This window comes from Pagrus pagrus (genome assembly GCF_965226575.1).
Source record: "Pagrus pagrus genome assembly, chromosome: 7".
NCBI lineage: Eukaryota > Metazoa > Chordata > Actinopteri > Spariformes > Sparidae > Pagrus > Pagrus pagrus.
In genome coordinates this window covers 9,313,848-9,329,928 of record NC_140191.1, presented here as the reverse complement: position 1 = coordinate 9,329,928, position 16,081 = coordinate 9,313,848, and the positions used below count along the sequence as shown (strand labels likewise).

General features: G+C 41.7%; 1 protein-coding gene across 3 annotated transcripts in view; it reads right to left on the bottom strand.

Annotated features, from left to right (window-relative positions):
* Positions 1-4,329: 4,329 nt before the first annotated feature.
* Positions 4,330-16,081, bottom strand: part of fhl3a (four and a half LIM domains 3a) — a 31,149-nt gene continuing 19,397 nt past the window's right edge. For all 3 annotated transcript variants that reach the window (XM_084356949.1, XM_084356948.1, XM_084356950.1), the window contains 5 exons: positions 10,268-10,440; positions 9,121-9,295; positions 6,533-6,702; positions 6,220-6,406; positions 4,330-5,664 (listed from right to left, as the gene is read on the bottom strand). In XM_084356949.1, the coding sequence (XP_084213075.1) occupies positions 5,513-5,664; positions 6,220-6,406; positions 6,533-6,702; positions 9,121-9,295; positions 10,268-10,423 (840 nt within the window). In that variant the 5' untranslated portion in view covers positions 10,424-10,440 and the 3' untranslated portion in view covers positions 4,330-5,512. The remainder of the gene's footprint in view (positions 5,665-6,219; positions 6,407-6,532; positions 6,703-9,120; positions 9,296-10,267; positions 10,441-16,081) is intronic.

Genomic DNA, 16,081 nt, shown 5'->3' with positions numbered 1-16,081 from the left:
GTTTTTCAGCTTTTGTTCTTGTGTTGCGTCACTGCTGATAACTGAGCTGTAGACTCACACACTTCCAGTCATGCTCTTTGTGGTTGTTGGATTAATAAAGATTTAATATGAAACTCCAGCTGATGGAACTTCCAGAGTAGACCTAATTTATGGGAGTCAGAATGACATGTGAGGTACATCTTTGAGTCATCTTCACTGATTATTTGAATGCTCACTCTGTCCTTCACAGCCCTTTCATATTTCCTCAGAAAAAGAGCATCTTTTACTTCACTCAAGGTTGGAAAGTCACATAAAAGGTGAAATCTTCATCCCACATGTATCGTTTGAGTGAAATTACATATTGATGGTGAGAGATTCGGACATTATTATGCTTTCAGTGCCGATTTAAAAGTCAAATTATGACTGAGAATGTCGACTGCGCTGCACAACACGCTGCAGATTCAATCTTGCGAGAAGGAATCCAAATTTCAACAGTCCTGGTGACACACCACAGTTTGAGATGTTTCCCATTGGAGGAAATTCCCCAAACCCCACTGTCAAAACCACATCAGGGACACGAGCAGCTTAAAATACTGTTTGTTCTGAAAATAACATATTCACAGCCACACTTTGATTCAGCTGAATGTCTTCAAGACGCAAACAGAACAAAGGACACGCCTCACTACTGTATATACACACACCGTATCACTCACACAGGTGTGTTTGCCAATCAGTAATCAACAGGTGAGACACTCGACACATTTACTGCTCCTACCAGGTGTGTGAGTAGCTACCAATTGGGTCATAAGACAGACAGTTGGACTGAGTACAGGAAAAAAATATTTCAAGTACTTAATTTTGCCGTAATGCTACAAGGTATCTCACCAAGTTCTTCCCTCCTCTCCTCACGCTGATAAATTAAACTGATGAGGTGTTTTGCCTGCGGTGTGTGGGACACGTGGGAATACAGCAGTCTGTGATGTGAACAGTAACATTGTATAACTGACTCATGTTATGTTGTACTTGTCTAGACATCGAACAGGACGTGATCTCAAGTTGCTGCAACACTCACCCGCGTCTGGTTCAGGCCTGATCAAGTTTCCTTGATTATGCATGCCTTGATGTTTGGAAAATGAAAAAAACAGGAAGACGGTCATTCATTCATATTTTTTACAAGTGGGAAATCCAAAATCAAGTCATTTATAAGACAAAGTTCACAGTGATGAACTCTGTAACAAGTGTCAGAGCTGACAAGGGTGGAGATGTATACTATATTACACTAAAGTATGAAAGGCTTTCTTTATTATCACTGGTCTATCAGGCAGATAGCACATAATTATACAAGGTCGAGCTAAATTCACACACAAGCCTGGTCAATGCTGATGCAGCACATACAGTATGTATCAAACTAAAAACTGTATATAGTTTAATATACATCACATATTGAAACACCCCTATGATCCCCACACAAAAAAATGCCTAAAATTATAATTAAGTTTGGTACTTTGGGATTTAAAGGTGCATTATGTAGTTTTTAAGAAAGACATTTTAATCAGAAGAGAAATATCTTCACTGACTGATTTCTTTTGACTAAAAACACAACTCTCTTTGTTTTTATGACTGAATAAACAAACTGACCTTAAAGGACAATGTAATTTCATACTGTTTTACTTTGTTTATATTTGGTGGACCCTGCCACCGTTCTAGCTTCAAACAGTGTTCAGTAATGAAGATAATAAGTATTTGATGAATTGTATTATTACCTCAATAATGTTGTAAATATTAAAATTCTGAGTTTGAATTTCTTCTCCAAAACTACATAGTGCCCCTTTAATGTTTGTTCTGTGACATGCTTCTTTGAAGCAGTGATGTAGTAATATACCGTGAATGTGGTGCAATTAATGGATGAAACCTTGTTCTAACAAAAGGCAGTTCCTTCCATTTTTTTTTAAGGGCCTACACACCCACACAGGTGTTTTCACTTACAGGAGCTCATTGGGCTTCTGCTCAGGTGTCTATTGGGCAAAGCTCTGCTGGGAATTATCTGAGGTTACAAAACTTTATGAATTGATAAGAATCACAAAGGTGCACAGTAAGTTGTCCCAACATGTGAACGACAAACCAAAATAGTCACATTTCTGACTGTTGTTTTCAGGTAAATCTCTCATTTTTGACAGAGATGCACTGTATTAAAGTCACTCAGCTCCTCATTACACTCTTTTTGAAAGAACACAAATTTAATGATACAAATTTCCTTAACATTCAAACTTTTTTCGCATAAAAAATAAATATTATTTTGAAAATTAAGTGCTTCAGAAGCCTTTTTAGCCTGATAAATAAGGCCACTGCCTTCTGTGAATATAATGTCATTTGCCGACTGGCCGATACCTATTTTCAGCCTTTATATCGGTGCATCCCTACATTTTGTCAAGCCTTCACTGATTTCTCACATAAAGAGACCGAATATTGTGTCCCAGCTGGTTCGAAATTTTCAGTTTGGAAGTGACAAACCTCATCTGTTCCTGCCAAACTGAAGGAAGTTGACATAATCTATTTACGGTCTGGTAAATCTGTCTATGTACACATGGATTCAGTTTAAATTTAATTACGTAATCAAGAAAATGAATGACATGGATTAAGCAAACTACTTTCTAACATCACAAAGGTCTGTCATTATAGGCTCCACACAGTATGATGCTCACTAAAACATAAATTGGATTAGTTTTTTGTTTTTTTCAGACGGGCAGCTGTTGGAAAAAGTTATTTTGAAACAGTTTTATTGTTTGATTATAATGCTGTGTTACTAACACTAACATGAGCTCTGTGTAAAGTATATTATTATTATTATTATTATATTATTAAAAGTATTTCTATCATGTAAAGTAAATTGAGGCGTGGGTAATGCATCTTAACACATGGTTGCTGTCACCCACCGTAAACAGGAAGAAGAAGAAGGAGAAGAAGAAGGAGGAGAAGAAGGAGGAGAAGAAAGGACCAGATGTTGCACTAACTTGTTACTGTATTTTACAAAAATGTCCACTTAAGTGCTCTTCAGCAGTGAAGTTCCAACTCTGAGGTTTGTGCTGATAATAGAAAATGTAATTTTACCCACATTACATATGCAGCTTTGATTAAACTGAGCTGTGTTTACTGTGCAAACTCGACCGCGGTCTCTTTTTAGTGAAACTGTGACAGCCTAACACATCCTGCTGGGTCTACTTGTGTTAGCCTTGTCATGTTCAGAGCCTAAATACAAGTCACACTGTTTGTCCGTGCGGTGTTTTAGGGAAATGTTCGGCCTAGCAACAAATCTGTGAGCCTTGTATCTTTTGTGAGAAGTGACCAACCTCTTGTAAGAGAGTGTGAGAAGCCAGCTGTGCAGCTGTTTGCACATTTAAAGCCGAGTGAAAGGGCAAACTCTCTCAGACATGTCCCAGTTTTCATGAAGTTCTGTTGGGTAAACTTTATGGTGGGACGAATTCAAGGAGAAAGAGTTTACATCAGACAGGAGGCAGCTTCTCAGATCAATAATCACCAGTAATAGCTGTTAAAGTTGAACTTGTTCACAGAGTGCATGTACCATATGATACAGTTAACATCTCCACAGCTCTCCCTCTGACCCTTCCTGCTAGCCGTCACCTCCCCGCCCGCCTCCTCCTTCCTATAAATCCAAAGGGGTCCGTGTGTGGAGCTGACCCCCCAGTGAAAGTGCCATGGAGCAACTCCAGATGTGAACATCCTCTCCCTCTCTTTCTCTCTCTCTCTCCCACACTCTTTTCTCTCCCACTTCCACCACCAGTCACCCCCTCTCCCTCCCGCCCTCCCTCCCCCCCACGCGGCTACGAGTTTTCCATTTCCTTTTTTGGTGAAAAAATCTCAAACGGAGGCAGGGAGGAGGACATTTCACCAATGCCGACAGGAGAGTGCATTTGGCAGTCTGTGTATGTGTGCTTCATCAAGGCCGTGAAACAGTCGACTCAGCATAAACAACAGTGTATATACAGTATATAAATACACATTCAGACACACACATAGGTGCACTCATTCTTTCTTTAACTCTCTCACACACACACACACACAACTTTTTACTCTTTTATTACACACGCATGGCTTCTCTCTTCAACACTTTCTCACACACTTTCATACCCTTCCCCCCATGCTCTCTCTCTCTCCCTCTCTCTCTCTCACACACACACACACACACACTGATCTTTCCTAGAAAGACTTTTTTTAAACACACCAGAAGGGATTTCTCTGGCTTAGACAGTAAACACAAATCCACAGAAAGCTATGACCTCATAAATAAGTAAAGGAGGTTTCACACAGAATGTAAAAAACTGCCCAGCGAAGACCAGTCAGTGTAAATTTATTTAATAAGCCTTCACAAATAAAACTAAACATGTAGCATTTAGCCATATCATCCATCATCTTTATTTTCCTTTTTACAGTAAGTTCATACTGTCATCACCGCTCAGTGGAGTATTTTCCATCTCTAAATGCATATTTGCCAACTCTGACTCACCAGCATCAAAGCTGAAATAATGAAATATAGGTATTTTTTAATCATTTTTTCACATACATGTAACAAACTAACAATGCAAAAAAACAAAAACAGTAACGGCGTTACAGTATAAGCGACAAAAATCATCATTGAGGCAAATCATGGCAGATACATGCATACTCCTGCAATTTCATTTCAGCTTCTCTTGGGTTATAAATGCTGGCTCTTAGAGCAACGGTGATGAAAAAAACAAAAAACAGATTCATTACAACAAATGAAAAAAAGACAGAAAAAAGAAGTTTTATGTAAAAATAAGTGTCATTGCAGAGTTCAACAAAAGCAGATACATGACATAAAAAAGTGGTCTGTGTGCCATGTTTTTAAAATCGTGTTCTTATGTGCACATAACTTGGTAGCCAGAGAGTATCTTACCCAAAGTGCAATGGACTTTATTGATCATTACTACCATCAGCTACCTCAGTTCTTCTTCTCGTTTTTTACTTTCTGACACGTTGTAACTGAAATGCTTAAAACTGCAGTTATAAGAGCATTACAACAGTACCTCCACCATACTTTGAAATACACACTGTAAGGTACGCATACTATACTGTATCAGTGTTCTGTGTCTTCTCTTCAGAGTTTGACCTCTACCTGAAGTGGCAACTTTTTTAATACAAAATATGAAGGAATTTTTGAGCAAAGTGACTCGCATTTTGCATTTCTTTGGTTAAATAGTACATAACATATGAGTAATGTTACTTTTAAGGCACTCTGTTAACTTTTTGGTTAAAGTGAAAATCTTTGTGGTCGTTCATTCAAACAACGCAGCATCAAAAAGAAAGGATTTTTGCGCACTCCTTGATGAAAATTTGAATTTGAAATGCGCGAGGAACTGCTATCTTAATATAAACAACCTGAGAGGCAGTTAGCCTGTGTTACCTTCCTCGGTAATGACTTGGGGTTCTTGAAATGCTGTGACGAAGGAGTGGAAGGTAAGTCAAGGGAAGGGTGGGAATATGGTGAGCGACTGCTCTATAGGTTGGTGTTGCATTCGCGGCACAAGATCTTTTCACCGTTAGGGAAAAAGCCAGCGCCCACCAGTGAAACTGAGCACTGGGAGCAGGTGAAGCAGGGCTGATGCCACTGGCGATCCTCAAATGAGATGTACTTTCCTCCTCCAAAACCTGGGACAAGGAGAGCAGAAGAGAAGAGGAAGAAGATTAAATTTTATGTCGAGCAACAGAGGGCTGACACAAACTCATGTCAGCTTCAAGTTTAAAAAGCTCCTGAAAACTATAATATAATCTATATAATCTGGGTAAAAAAAAAAGAAAGTATAACTAAAAAATCGGCTTCATCAGATCTGTGTGGGTGTGGCTTGATCAGATATTAACGACCCAGCAACCGTCATCAGGTTCTCGGGTTGTTAAATCTGAGACATTTTGCAACAGTTTCCATGGTGAACGACACGTTTTCGAAATGTTGCGAAAAAGGGTGTGCGGCTTTGAGGTATGTTTTCTCTTGTTTGGTGCGTGGGTCAGAGGTGTTACCCAATCAGAAGCAATGTGAATATTGAGGCTTTAAATCTGGAAGGGTTTGATGGAATTTTACCAGATGGCACGAAGTGTAAAATGCAGAAACTGTCCGCCAATCTCAGGTTCAGATTTTGTTTGCAGTGTTAATAGCACACAGCAGCACAAATGAATATTATCCTGTAGAAAGTAGTGATATGATCTTGCCTGTGATTGGTTTGCTGCAGGCCTCGCACTTCTTGGCGTACAGGCTGCCAAAGCACTTGAGGCAGTAAGGGCTGTCGTCTCGAGAGGTGAAGTGTTGCCCCGCCAGCTGCGTCTTACAGTTGGTGCACACAAAACACTCCTTATGCCACGGCTCCTCCCGATAGGTCACACCGCCTTTAGCCAGGGTCTGACAGCGAGACAGGTTGATGGTCATTAGGAAAGATCCTTATACTTCACTTTGAAATCAGTGCCCGGGCACTTGCAAGGTTTCTTTGACTAGCAATTCTGGCAGTCGTTTGTTCATTTAACTGACCTTTTTACAGCGCGTGCAGCGTGGAGCGAACTTGTCCTCGTAGCAGGACACACAGTAGTGTTCATCCTTGTCAGGGATGAAGGACTTGGAGCCAATGGGCTGTTCGCAGCTGTGACAGATGAAGCAGCCCTCATGCCATGTGGAGCCTGCGTACTCCAATTTCCTCGTGCCTGGCAAAGAAAAAAAGAGAGATGACGGGAGGCAGGGAAAGAAAAAGAGAAAGAAGGAGACTCAAGTTGTTTTCTGTGAATCTTTTACCGTCTTTCAAAGGATTGTTACGGCCATTTTGGTATTTTTTTGGTGGTAATTTTATTAAACTATGAAATAAAACACTCAAATTACATGAAGGCATATAAAACTCATTTTGTTTCACTGAGATTTATTTCATTTCAAGTCATAATACCACAAGCCCCACACTTCGTTCCTACTGCTGGAAACTGGCGGCAGGCCTTACAGAATGGGATAATGCCATTCCCCCCCCCCCGTGTCCCCAACCAATCTATCTTCTATCCCTTAGCTGTTGAGCTTTTTATGACGCTGGTTGGTTTACTCTATGGTGACGCAGCGGTTTATGTGTGGCCGACATTTTGTACTGCTGCTGTCTGCGGATTGCTAACGTTTCACTGCTTCAGGCTGTGTGCTGTGGTGTCCGCTAATCAAAAACTGCAAAAAATCTGCTGCAGAGGCATTCTCTGTTATAAGTTTACAGGAATCACAGAGGGTCAATGAGGACAATAGTAGCATTCAGTTATGAGTATAAGACTAATAAACTAATAAAACTTAACAAGCTGAAATGTTTAATACAGTATGTTTAACTTTTAGGGGCAATTTCACATGAATTCCAACAAGTTTTGAGAGCTTTGAAAGTCAGTTGAAATTATTAGAAAGGTGTAAGATGCAGTTGGTTGCCAAGAAAACACTTAGTCTGATAGACCTTTTTATTTTGTCATCTGCTCAATTTAAAGCAGCTACAAGGAACTTTATTTTTTTGTCGATTCTGGCGCCCCCTGTGGACAAAAGTGGTACGAGCACAAGCGGTATGCATTTTACAGGATGCAAGGCGATGAGGTAATGCATCTATTTGTGGCTCTGTTGGATAATAACTATAATATGACGATGGTGAAAGCGTCTTTCCTCGGACTGTGAAAACCCCTCGAGTCATCCTCAGCACTCCGCCACAAAAAAATGTTTTCCAACCCAGATTAGTCAGAGAATGACCTGCTGACAGGCCAGATGAATAACCAGGATACATATATAGATATGGAGACTGTTTCATAACTGGCTAAAAGTTCCTTGTAGTATGTTTAGGTACCGCAATCCTCAACTGTTTCTCCACCCTACAGGTCCACATGTCCTTGCCCCAACATGCTATTATGTTTGTCTTTTCATCAGTGGATTTTCCTATATGTATTTACAGTGACAACAACATAAATGCTATCTATGTCAGAGGATTTTCAAACAGAGAGAGAAAAAAGTAGAGCTCAACAATACATCCTACGTAACCATCTCTGGCAACGGGAGCATCGGCGCAGCTTAATCAGAGAGAGCGAGTGTTTTAACCAACACGTCTTGAGAGAAATCCGTTTCAATGGTGTTGGTGTTAAGTTTCTTCCCTCCTTTGTGTCACACAACATAAACCCTTTCAGCCAAGCATCCAGTTGTTAAACAAAGATAAGTGTGTCTAAGTGAGTGGATGTGGCTGCTGGCTCTTTTGTTGGCGGAAAGCTGACATTTTTAAAAACTGCTATCAAAGTTTTGATGATACAGAGATGGTGAAGAGCTTTCAGTATTGTGTACAACTGAATCCCAGGAGCTTTCATAGGTAAGGTATCAGTCCGCTGATCATCATTCTCCTTCTCAAGGTTACTCGCCTGAGCACAAACCTAACACTGTAAATGTGCGCTCTTCACAAGAAGACATGAGATTATCTACAGGAGAAATAAAGGGGAACGTTGTACTCTTCCTGTAATCTTTTTCTGCTGTATGAGGCCTGTGTAAGCTGCTACAGGGACGCTGGAATAACTGACTTGCTTATCTCTTCATATCATCAGACTGCTGGCAGCCCACCAGCCCTGGGGATCTGGCTTACAGACAACAAGTCAAGCAGACTGGCAATTACTGTGTCACATTCAACCCTGGCTGCTGCTCAATCGTGGACCCTCGCCTCCGTGTGTTCCTCGTCTCCTTCTTTTTTTTCTAAAACCTCTTTCCTTTCTATATCTGCTTGATCTGTTATTTTATACTTTTCATGTGTCCCTGCCTCCTGGAGTCTGCCGTGTCATCATTTTCCAAAGTCATTTGCCTATCTATCTCGAAACTTGAATTTGTATACTACATGGAAAATAAAATGTAGGGCAATGAGACGGATGCTTAGTGGGTGAGTGAAGCACCATAATATACGGCACTGTCAGATGCAGTATGTACAAGATATTTCACATGTCACTTCTTCTTATGTTTTGTTTCATTTTAATCAACTGTCTAATTCATGGATCAAAAAAGTGAATCCTACTTTTCCAACCTCAACTGTTGGAATACAGTATTCTCTACTCTCTGGAAGGACACTCTGCACAAACGGCCTGCACATTTACCTGGCATGACGATCTTGTCGCAGGCTACACACTTGGAGGAGAACTCGTTACAGTAGCAGTCATTGCAGAGCAACGCGTCATCCTGGCTGGTGAAAGGCTCGTCTGCCAACGAGCGATCGCAGCGGAAACAGCGGAAGCAGTGCTCGTGATAATGCCGGTCCTCGTAGAAGAGCTCCTGGCAGCGGAACAAGAGGAAATACAACACGGAAATGAAATCGCTTTAATTGTTATGAGGCTCTTCCAAATTTTGTTTTCAAGTTTTTGCAGCAATCTACAGGAGGCGAATAAGGAAAAGACTGCAAGACTTAACATCTGCAAATGTTTCTGGTTACAACAGGAGCAGAGGAGGTCAAACGGACACATGTAAGGTCTGGTAGGCAGTCAGGAGTATGTGGTTGCTCTGTGTACGTGTTCTTGTGTGCACACTTTTGTTTAAAAATGTCTCCCAAGTATGTTGAATTGAGTGTTTAAAGGGCACTCAGCCAAGAAAATGCTGGCTTTATTTATCGTCCACTGCCCATGAAGGTGCTGATAACTCGCTGGCCTTCTTAGCTAAGCAAACTACTGAGCACTGTAGCATGCGTCCTTCTGTAAACTCCACCGAGTAGCATGTGTCAGTCTCAAATGATCCACTGCATGTTAGTGTTTTCCATTAAGAGGAGATTACATTTTTAACCTGATTGTGGGGAAGAGGGAGATGTTCCCTCATGGCACATTTTTACAATCTCAGACAAAATTAGCCGGTTGGCTTATGTGGACTGAGTGGAAATTGCGTGTATAATTGCATGTTAAATTAGCCTTTACTATGTTATTGCCACACCAAATATATAGAACACGCCTCATTTAGCCTGAATTATGCATCATTAGCGTGACATAACCTCTGGTTTAGCTATTCAAAGCTGTGTCAAAACATGGTAAAAAAAAATGCTTTAAAGCTAATTAAGGCAAATGTTTGATGTGCTTTGTTTTCTTTAAACTGCTAGTGCGTGGCTCACAGTGTGGAAAGTCACATGTGCGGCACAGAAATGAAATGTTGCCAGACGTATTTTGTCCACTTATATTCAAATCTAAAAAAGATGCACTGCTTTTCTGTTGTGCAGCAGATAGCTGATTGCATGCCCAATCATGTCAAAAATGGATGCCTCACCCTTGCGTCATGGCCGATAAGCTCTTTGCACTCATCACACGTGTTTGAGAACAGGCTGTCGTAACAGGGGATGCAGTAGGGACTGTCGTCTGACTGGATGTACTTGCGGCCATACAAGGACTCCTTGCAGTTATCGCAGTCAAAGCGGTCGGCCATCGTAATATTCTGTAAGCCTGAAACACAGAAGAGGAGACACTCGGATCAGCAACATTTAAATGAAACAAGAGAAATTCCAGGACAAGCGCAGAGGGCTGAGACAATAAGGGTGGAGAAGAAAAGGAGGGAGAGTCTTGAGAAATGATTCTGTCACCTTTTCTGGCACAGCACTTGGACATCAGCATAGGCTTTCGCTGCCAATATTTATGCTGTAAATACTTCGGCTTGTACCAGCGATGAGGCTGAGCTCGAACCAAACACGCAGAGCAAGTGGGAGCAAGTGGAAAAAGAGAGAGCGAGGGAGATTGCGACAAGAGAGGCAGCGCAAAATGCCTATTAACTTTTATTGCTGTGTGATTGAAGTGTGGTGGATGCGGAGGGAGGGGACGAGAGCCGGAGCTGTCACTGCGCTTTCTCTCGGTAACTACCTTCCTGTTGCTGCCGAGCGCTCGAAATCTGCAGCCCAAAGATTAAAGCTCCAATGCAAACCGAGCATCCTCTCTCATGCCTAAGATGCACTGAAGTAAGTAATGTATTTGTGAGTGGAGCATGATCCACCAACGGATACAGGCGCCCCGTCAAGGGAGTTTGTGTGTGCATGGACACTTGAAGCCTAACAAGTAGCTTCCTCGCCGCATGAAGACGTCCCTACAGCAACATGCAAATACTGACGCAGGAGGTCCGAGTACATGGTTTTCACTGAGCGACAGGCCCCTTGATCATGACTGAGCACACAACAAAGTGACAGAATAATATTGTGAGAGCATTATGGCAACAATATCAGGTTGCCAAAACATTACAGCATGGCTGGAGGAAAGCCCAGTGATAAGTGATACAGCCCTCTGGCACAGCGCACTGCTGGCTATTCATTCCCACCATCCAGTAATAATAATCACCTCTGATACAATAATCAATCAAACTTCAAGTTGGCTCTGTGCTGCCTGTCTTACACCCACGCACACAAACAGCATGTAGGAGGCACGCAAACACACAGTAAAACACAGGGTGACATCGTAAAAGGAACAAAACCCAAAAGCCAAATCACACAAGATCCATCATCAAAGAAAACACCAGTCCCAGACTCTCATGTTTCATCCGTCTCAGCCCTTTGCCAGACAAAAGCTCTTAATGAGTCGGGGTGAGAAAGTCAAGATCCGACAGACTTCACCTGCTCGCAGTCCTCATATTTAACACAGTGACAGGCTTTTTGCTAACACAACACCACTTCATCAAACTGGAGAGACACTCTCAGCCCCGTTTGACGACCTTAAGGCGTAAATTAAACGGTGTAAACGTTCAACAGCCCTGCCGCCATGGCTGCCAATGCCGTATCTCTCCATCTGATCACTGCAAGAGTACATCTTTAGTATCTCATGTCTTGTATTATAGCATCCATCTGGAGCTCATGGCAAGATATCAGAACAAACAGCTGCGGTTGGCCTGTGGATGTAGCGTACAGCAAAGTGCTGAACTTGTGAGTTTTAACGTCAATTTCTGTAGATTTGTCAGTGAATTCTGGCGGCCCTGTCATCAGCCCACGTAACCGCAACGTCAAGATTATATCAGCAGGGTATTAGGCTAAAAATGAGGCACCATGGCTTTAATGTTATCTGCAGTGCCAGGTAGGTATGCGCTGCCTTCGCTTGCCAGGTAAGAGAACGAGACGAGGCATGATTCACAAAGCTGAGAAGCCAGAGCTATGACGTCTGATGTCAGCTTTAATTTCCAAGGCAAATCAGGCAGCTGCCTATTGCCCTCCTTGAGTTCATATGCCTCATCCACTACTAAAAGGCTGCAGAGAAGTAGGTCACGAAACTTTTTCAGAAAGCTAGAGATATAAATGTTTTCTGACAAAATGACAAATATTCAATACCTGAGATGGATCACTCAGGGTGTTCATGGTTACGTGATTTCCCCACTTGTCCCACGCAGCATTGGCTAATCTCCCTCTACACAAGTGTTTTTATGGTCTCAAGAGAGATGTGTTTTTGAGCCAAAATAGCTGGTTTGCCAGCAATCAGGTTAATATTAAGTCATGGAGAACTCGCTAGAGCACAGATGGGAACATTACACTCGATTGCAAAGATTCCAAAGCCTGATATAAATATACATTACTTGAGAAGTCAGAAGAAGGGCTCGTTTTGACCTCCAGGTCCTGTAGCGTTTCCACTTCAGAGAGATCCACTTTGAGTATCGGCGTTTGAGTGGCCATCAGGAGCCTGAAATGAACTCCTGATGGCACAGGCTCTCACAGAGAGGGGCATGACGTCAGCACAGTGACCCCGGAGGGCGACGGACTGAGACGTGACTGCATGCAGAAACTGCTGACCCAAAAAACCCAACTTTCCCAAATTGAAGAGAAGAGAAGAGAAGAGAAGAGAAGAGAAGTTGGACTAGTGTCACAATGAACTCCAGTCCTGAGGCCAGTTCTCACAGGGCTTTGTATTTACTACAGTGTACGCTAACTTCCCAGCAAAGGTCCATCTCCTTCATGTCCAGGACCCAGTGACTAAGAACCCTACTCTGGGTTAATAACATTCCCAAATACCAGAGCTGTGACTGAATTCAGCCCCCTGGGAAAAGTGTGGGCTTGAAGGAAATCACTGCTGCCTCCACACAGGACAATGGTCCAGACCTATTTTACTGAGTTCAATTATAGTATTGCGGCACAAAGCAAGAATCTCTGTTTAATACAGGCAGCAGTGCATTCCATTCTCTATAATGATCCATCAGAGAGAGAGACTAAAATATATATCAAATGCAGCTATATGGGTCAGTAGAAATGACTCTATCTGGTTTTCTTAACCCTTGTGTAACCGCCAACAGCAACTGAAAAATAGGACACACAGCTTCTCAGTGCGATATTTGCATGAATCTGGACTTCCAGTCAACTAACGATCAGAGGAGGAAAAAAAGGACTCAGTGGCTTCAAAATGCCACCAAACCCAGAGAGAAAATAAAGAGATGGGGAGAGGAGAGTGACAGAAACAACAGACATTCACATGCTCAAGACGGCCCAGTCGCCAGAATGAAATGTATAAAAGAAAGTAAAACGTCATACGTATCATAACTGTGGTGACATGACAGCTATACAAGACGACTGTTGAGCGAGACGGCTACCAAGTCAGAGACCAATGTTCATGACAGTTTCTACATTTGTAAGCGTGAAACCACTGGATATTTTTTAGGAGATGTGGGGACATTTTTCCAGCCATGTTTCAATAACACCAAATATTTTGACAAGACTTTGGGAAAATTTCCAGCTATGTTTGTAGCAATAATAAGGGACATTTTGATGAAACATCGGGACATTTTCCATCCACGTTTGTAGCAATAATACCAGATATTTTAATGAGAAATTGGGACATTTTCCAGCCATGTTTGCAGCAGTAATACTGAATATTCTGATGAGCTGTCGGGACATTTTCTAGCCTTGTGGTGACAGAACCAGGTCAGCCAAAACATGATCTTTTACAAACGCTAACCAAGTTGTTTTTGTGGTTAAACCTAACTATTTAATTGTTTAAAACATGGAAAACACATCAAAATTAGCTGTTTGTTTAAATTAACAAAAAAACATTTTTGCTTTGATTACACATGGCATTTTGTTGGCAACTGGCCTTGGTATAAGCAGGATAATACTGCGTCATCCACTACAATGATTAATATAGGACTTCCCCTCGCTTAACATAGTCGGGTGTGATGAACTTTGCATCCGATCGCAGCTGCAAACAGACAGTTAGTTTCTGTATGTGTTTTCACACATCCGGCTGTAAGATAGCTGAGGAATGCCAAGGCTACGTTCTATTAGTCATCACAACCCTCCCTGATTGGCATACGGGGGTGAAGTTCAGGGCCAACTCTCAGACACCACAGAGCAACAGGCCAGTGCAAGCAAGCAGACTGTATGCTGTTGCCGGGCAACATAGTCATGGTTGGTTACTGAAGGGCTAGCAGACACCCTGTCCAGTCCGGTCCCACAGGCAGGCCCGTTAATCCCCCAGCCCAAACTTTGCTCACGCTCTGGTTGATTCCAAATGAACAGTCCTCACAGCCTGCTGGGAACGAGCCTGCCAGTTCTTCCCCCCCTTCCCTGCTGCGCGTTAGAAGAATCTGCTTGTAAAATATCTGTTTTACTAAGGCTAGACAAAGCACTTGACATCATGTTACATCAACAGAGAAGGCAGATCATCCTGACCGCAGTGTACCGGACAAGAAAAATGACAACATAAATACGAATTCTTCTTCTCTAATGTCTCTCATTGCCATTAAAGGTACAGTTTAGGGTTTCTGAAGTGGGGTTGTATGAGTTTGTCATCCATAGTTAGTATATTAAATACAGCTCTCATATCGGTTTAAGGGTACGCTATATTTAGAGTATTTTCTCCGCTTTACTTTGCCGTCCGACAGCCCTTTCAGATGGGAAACTGACCCAGCTATATCCATCTACTGTAAGCTTTCTTAAGACCTACCAGAAGCCTTTGACAAAAACAGCAATTTTACCTTGCAGAACACGAGACTTGTTGGTCTACTGGTCAGTTTGTTTGTGTCATTGTGAGATTTTGGTGATTTAAGGGGTTAGTTCAGATTCACGAAAGGCGCACATTAACACAAACAAACCAAACAATTGAGGCAGCGGTAGACCAGCAACTGAGATGTTCTGCAAGGTAAAATTACTGTTTTTGCCATAGTAGTCTGGTGGCTTTGGAGAGAGCGATATACCTACTGTAACCTTACAGTAGAGGAGAAAAAGATTACACTACTGTGTGTAGGCTCATTATAGAATATGTATTTTAAAATGCAGCTCATGAATTGTCATTGTATGTCATGAAAAACCGGCTTACTTTGCAAGCTGTATTATCTCTAAATGTGTAGTTCGAGACACCTGCTGTGGATCAGTGTGTTTGCTCGAGTCAGTGCGGCTACGAAAACATGGCCTTGAGACAGGAGCTTATCTAGTGAAATCACACCCATTATACACATAGTCTACAGGTGTTCAGTGCTTACACATACATAAGACAAATAATGACAATTCATTATGTGCAGTATATATACAAAGTGTCAACAATCATGGTGCGTTCAAAAACACATTTATTGCTGAGGAAAGAATTCTAATGTGCTATGATCATTGATTACTTCTATTGTCAGTGTTCAGACTTCAAATCTACTTACATGTAAACTACTTACATTGCAAATTGAATCTCTCCTGGACACATACTGTATATAGTACATACAAAGATATTCATGTGTCAGCTATCGTGGCTCCAGTCTGACTTTTTACACTGGTTGCACTGGTGCGCCTAACATTTTCATTTAGGTGCACTCAATAATACATTTTATTTAATTTGTTGACACATTATGTAAATGATTGTACACAGGAATAAAGGTGTTTTTCTTAGATTAAATCACATCACATAGAAAAGAAATTGCTCAAATTTAAAACATAAAGTCAAAAAGAGGTGATTTTTATATCTGACCTGCTGAATATCAGCGGCACCAGTGCAACCTAGATGGTGTTAAGTCGCACTTTACAGATTTTTGGGCGCATGTGCGAACAAAACAGTCGCACCCTGGATCCCTGGTTTTACATCTAGCAACAGCTCCATTCACATTAAATGAATTGGTTCCCAAAAGGTAAACAGAAAAACACAAACTATT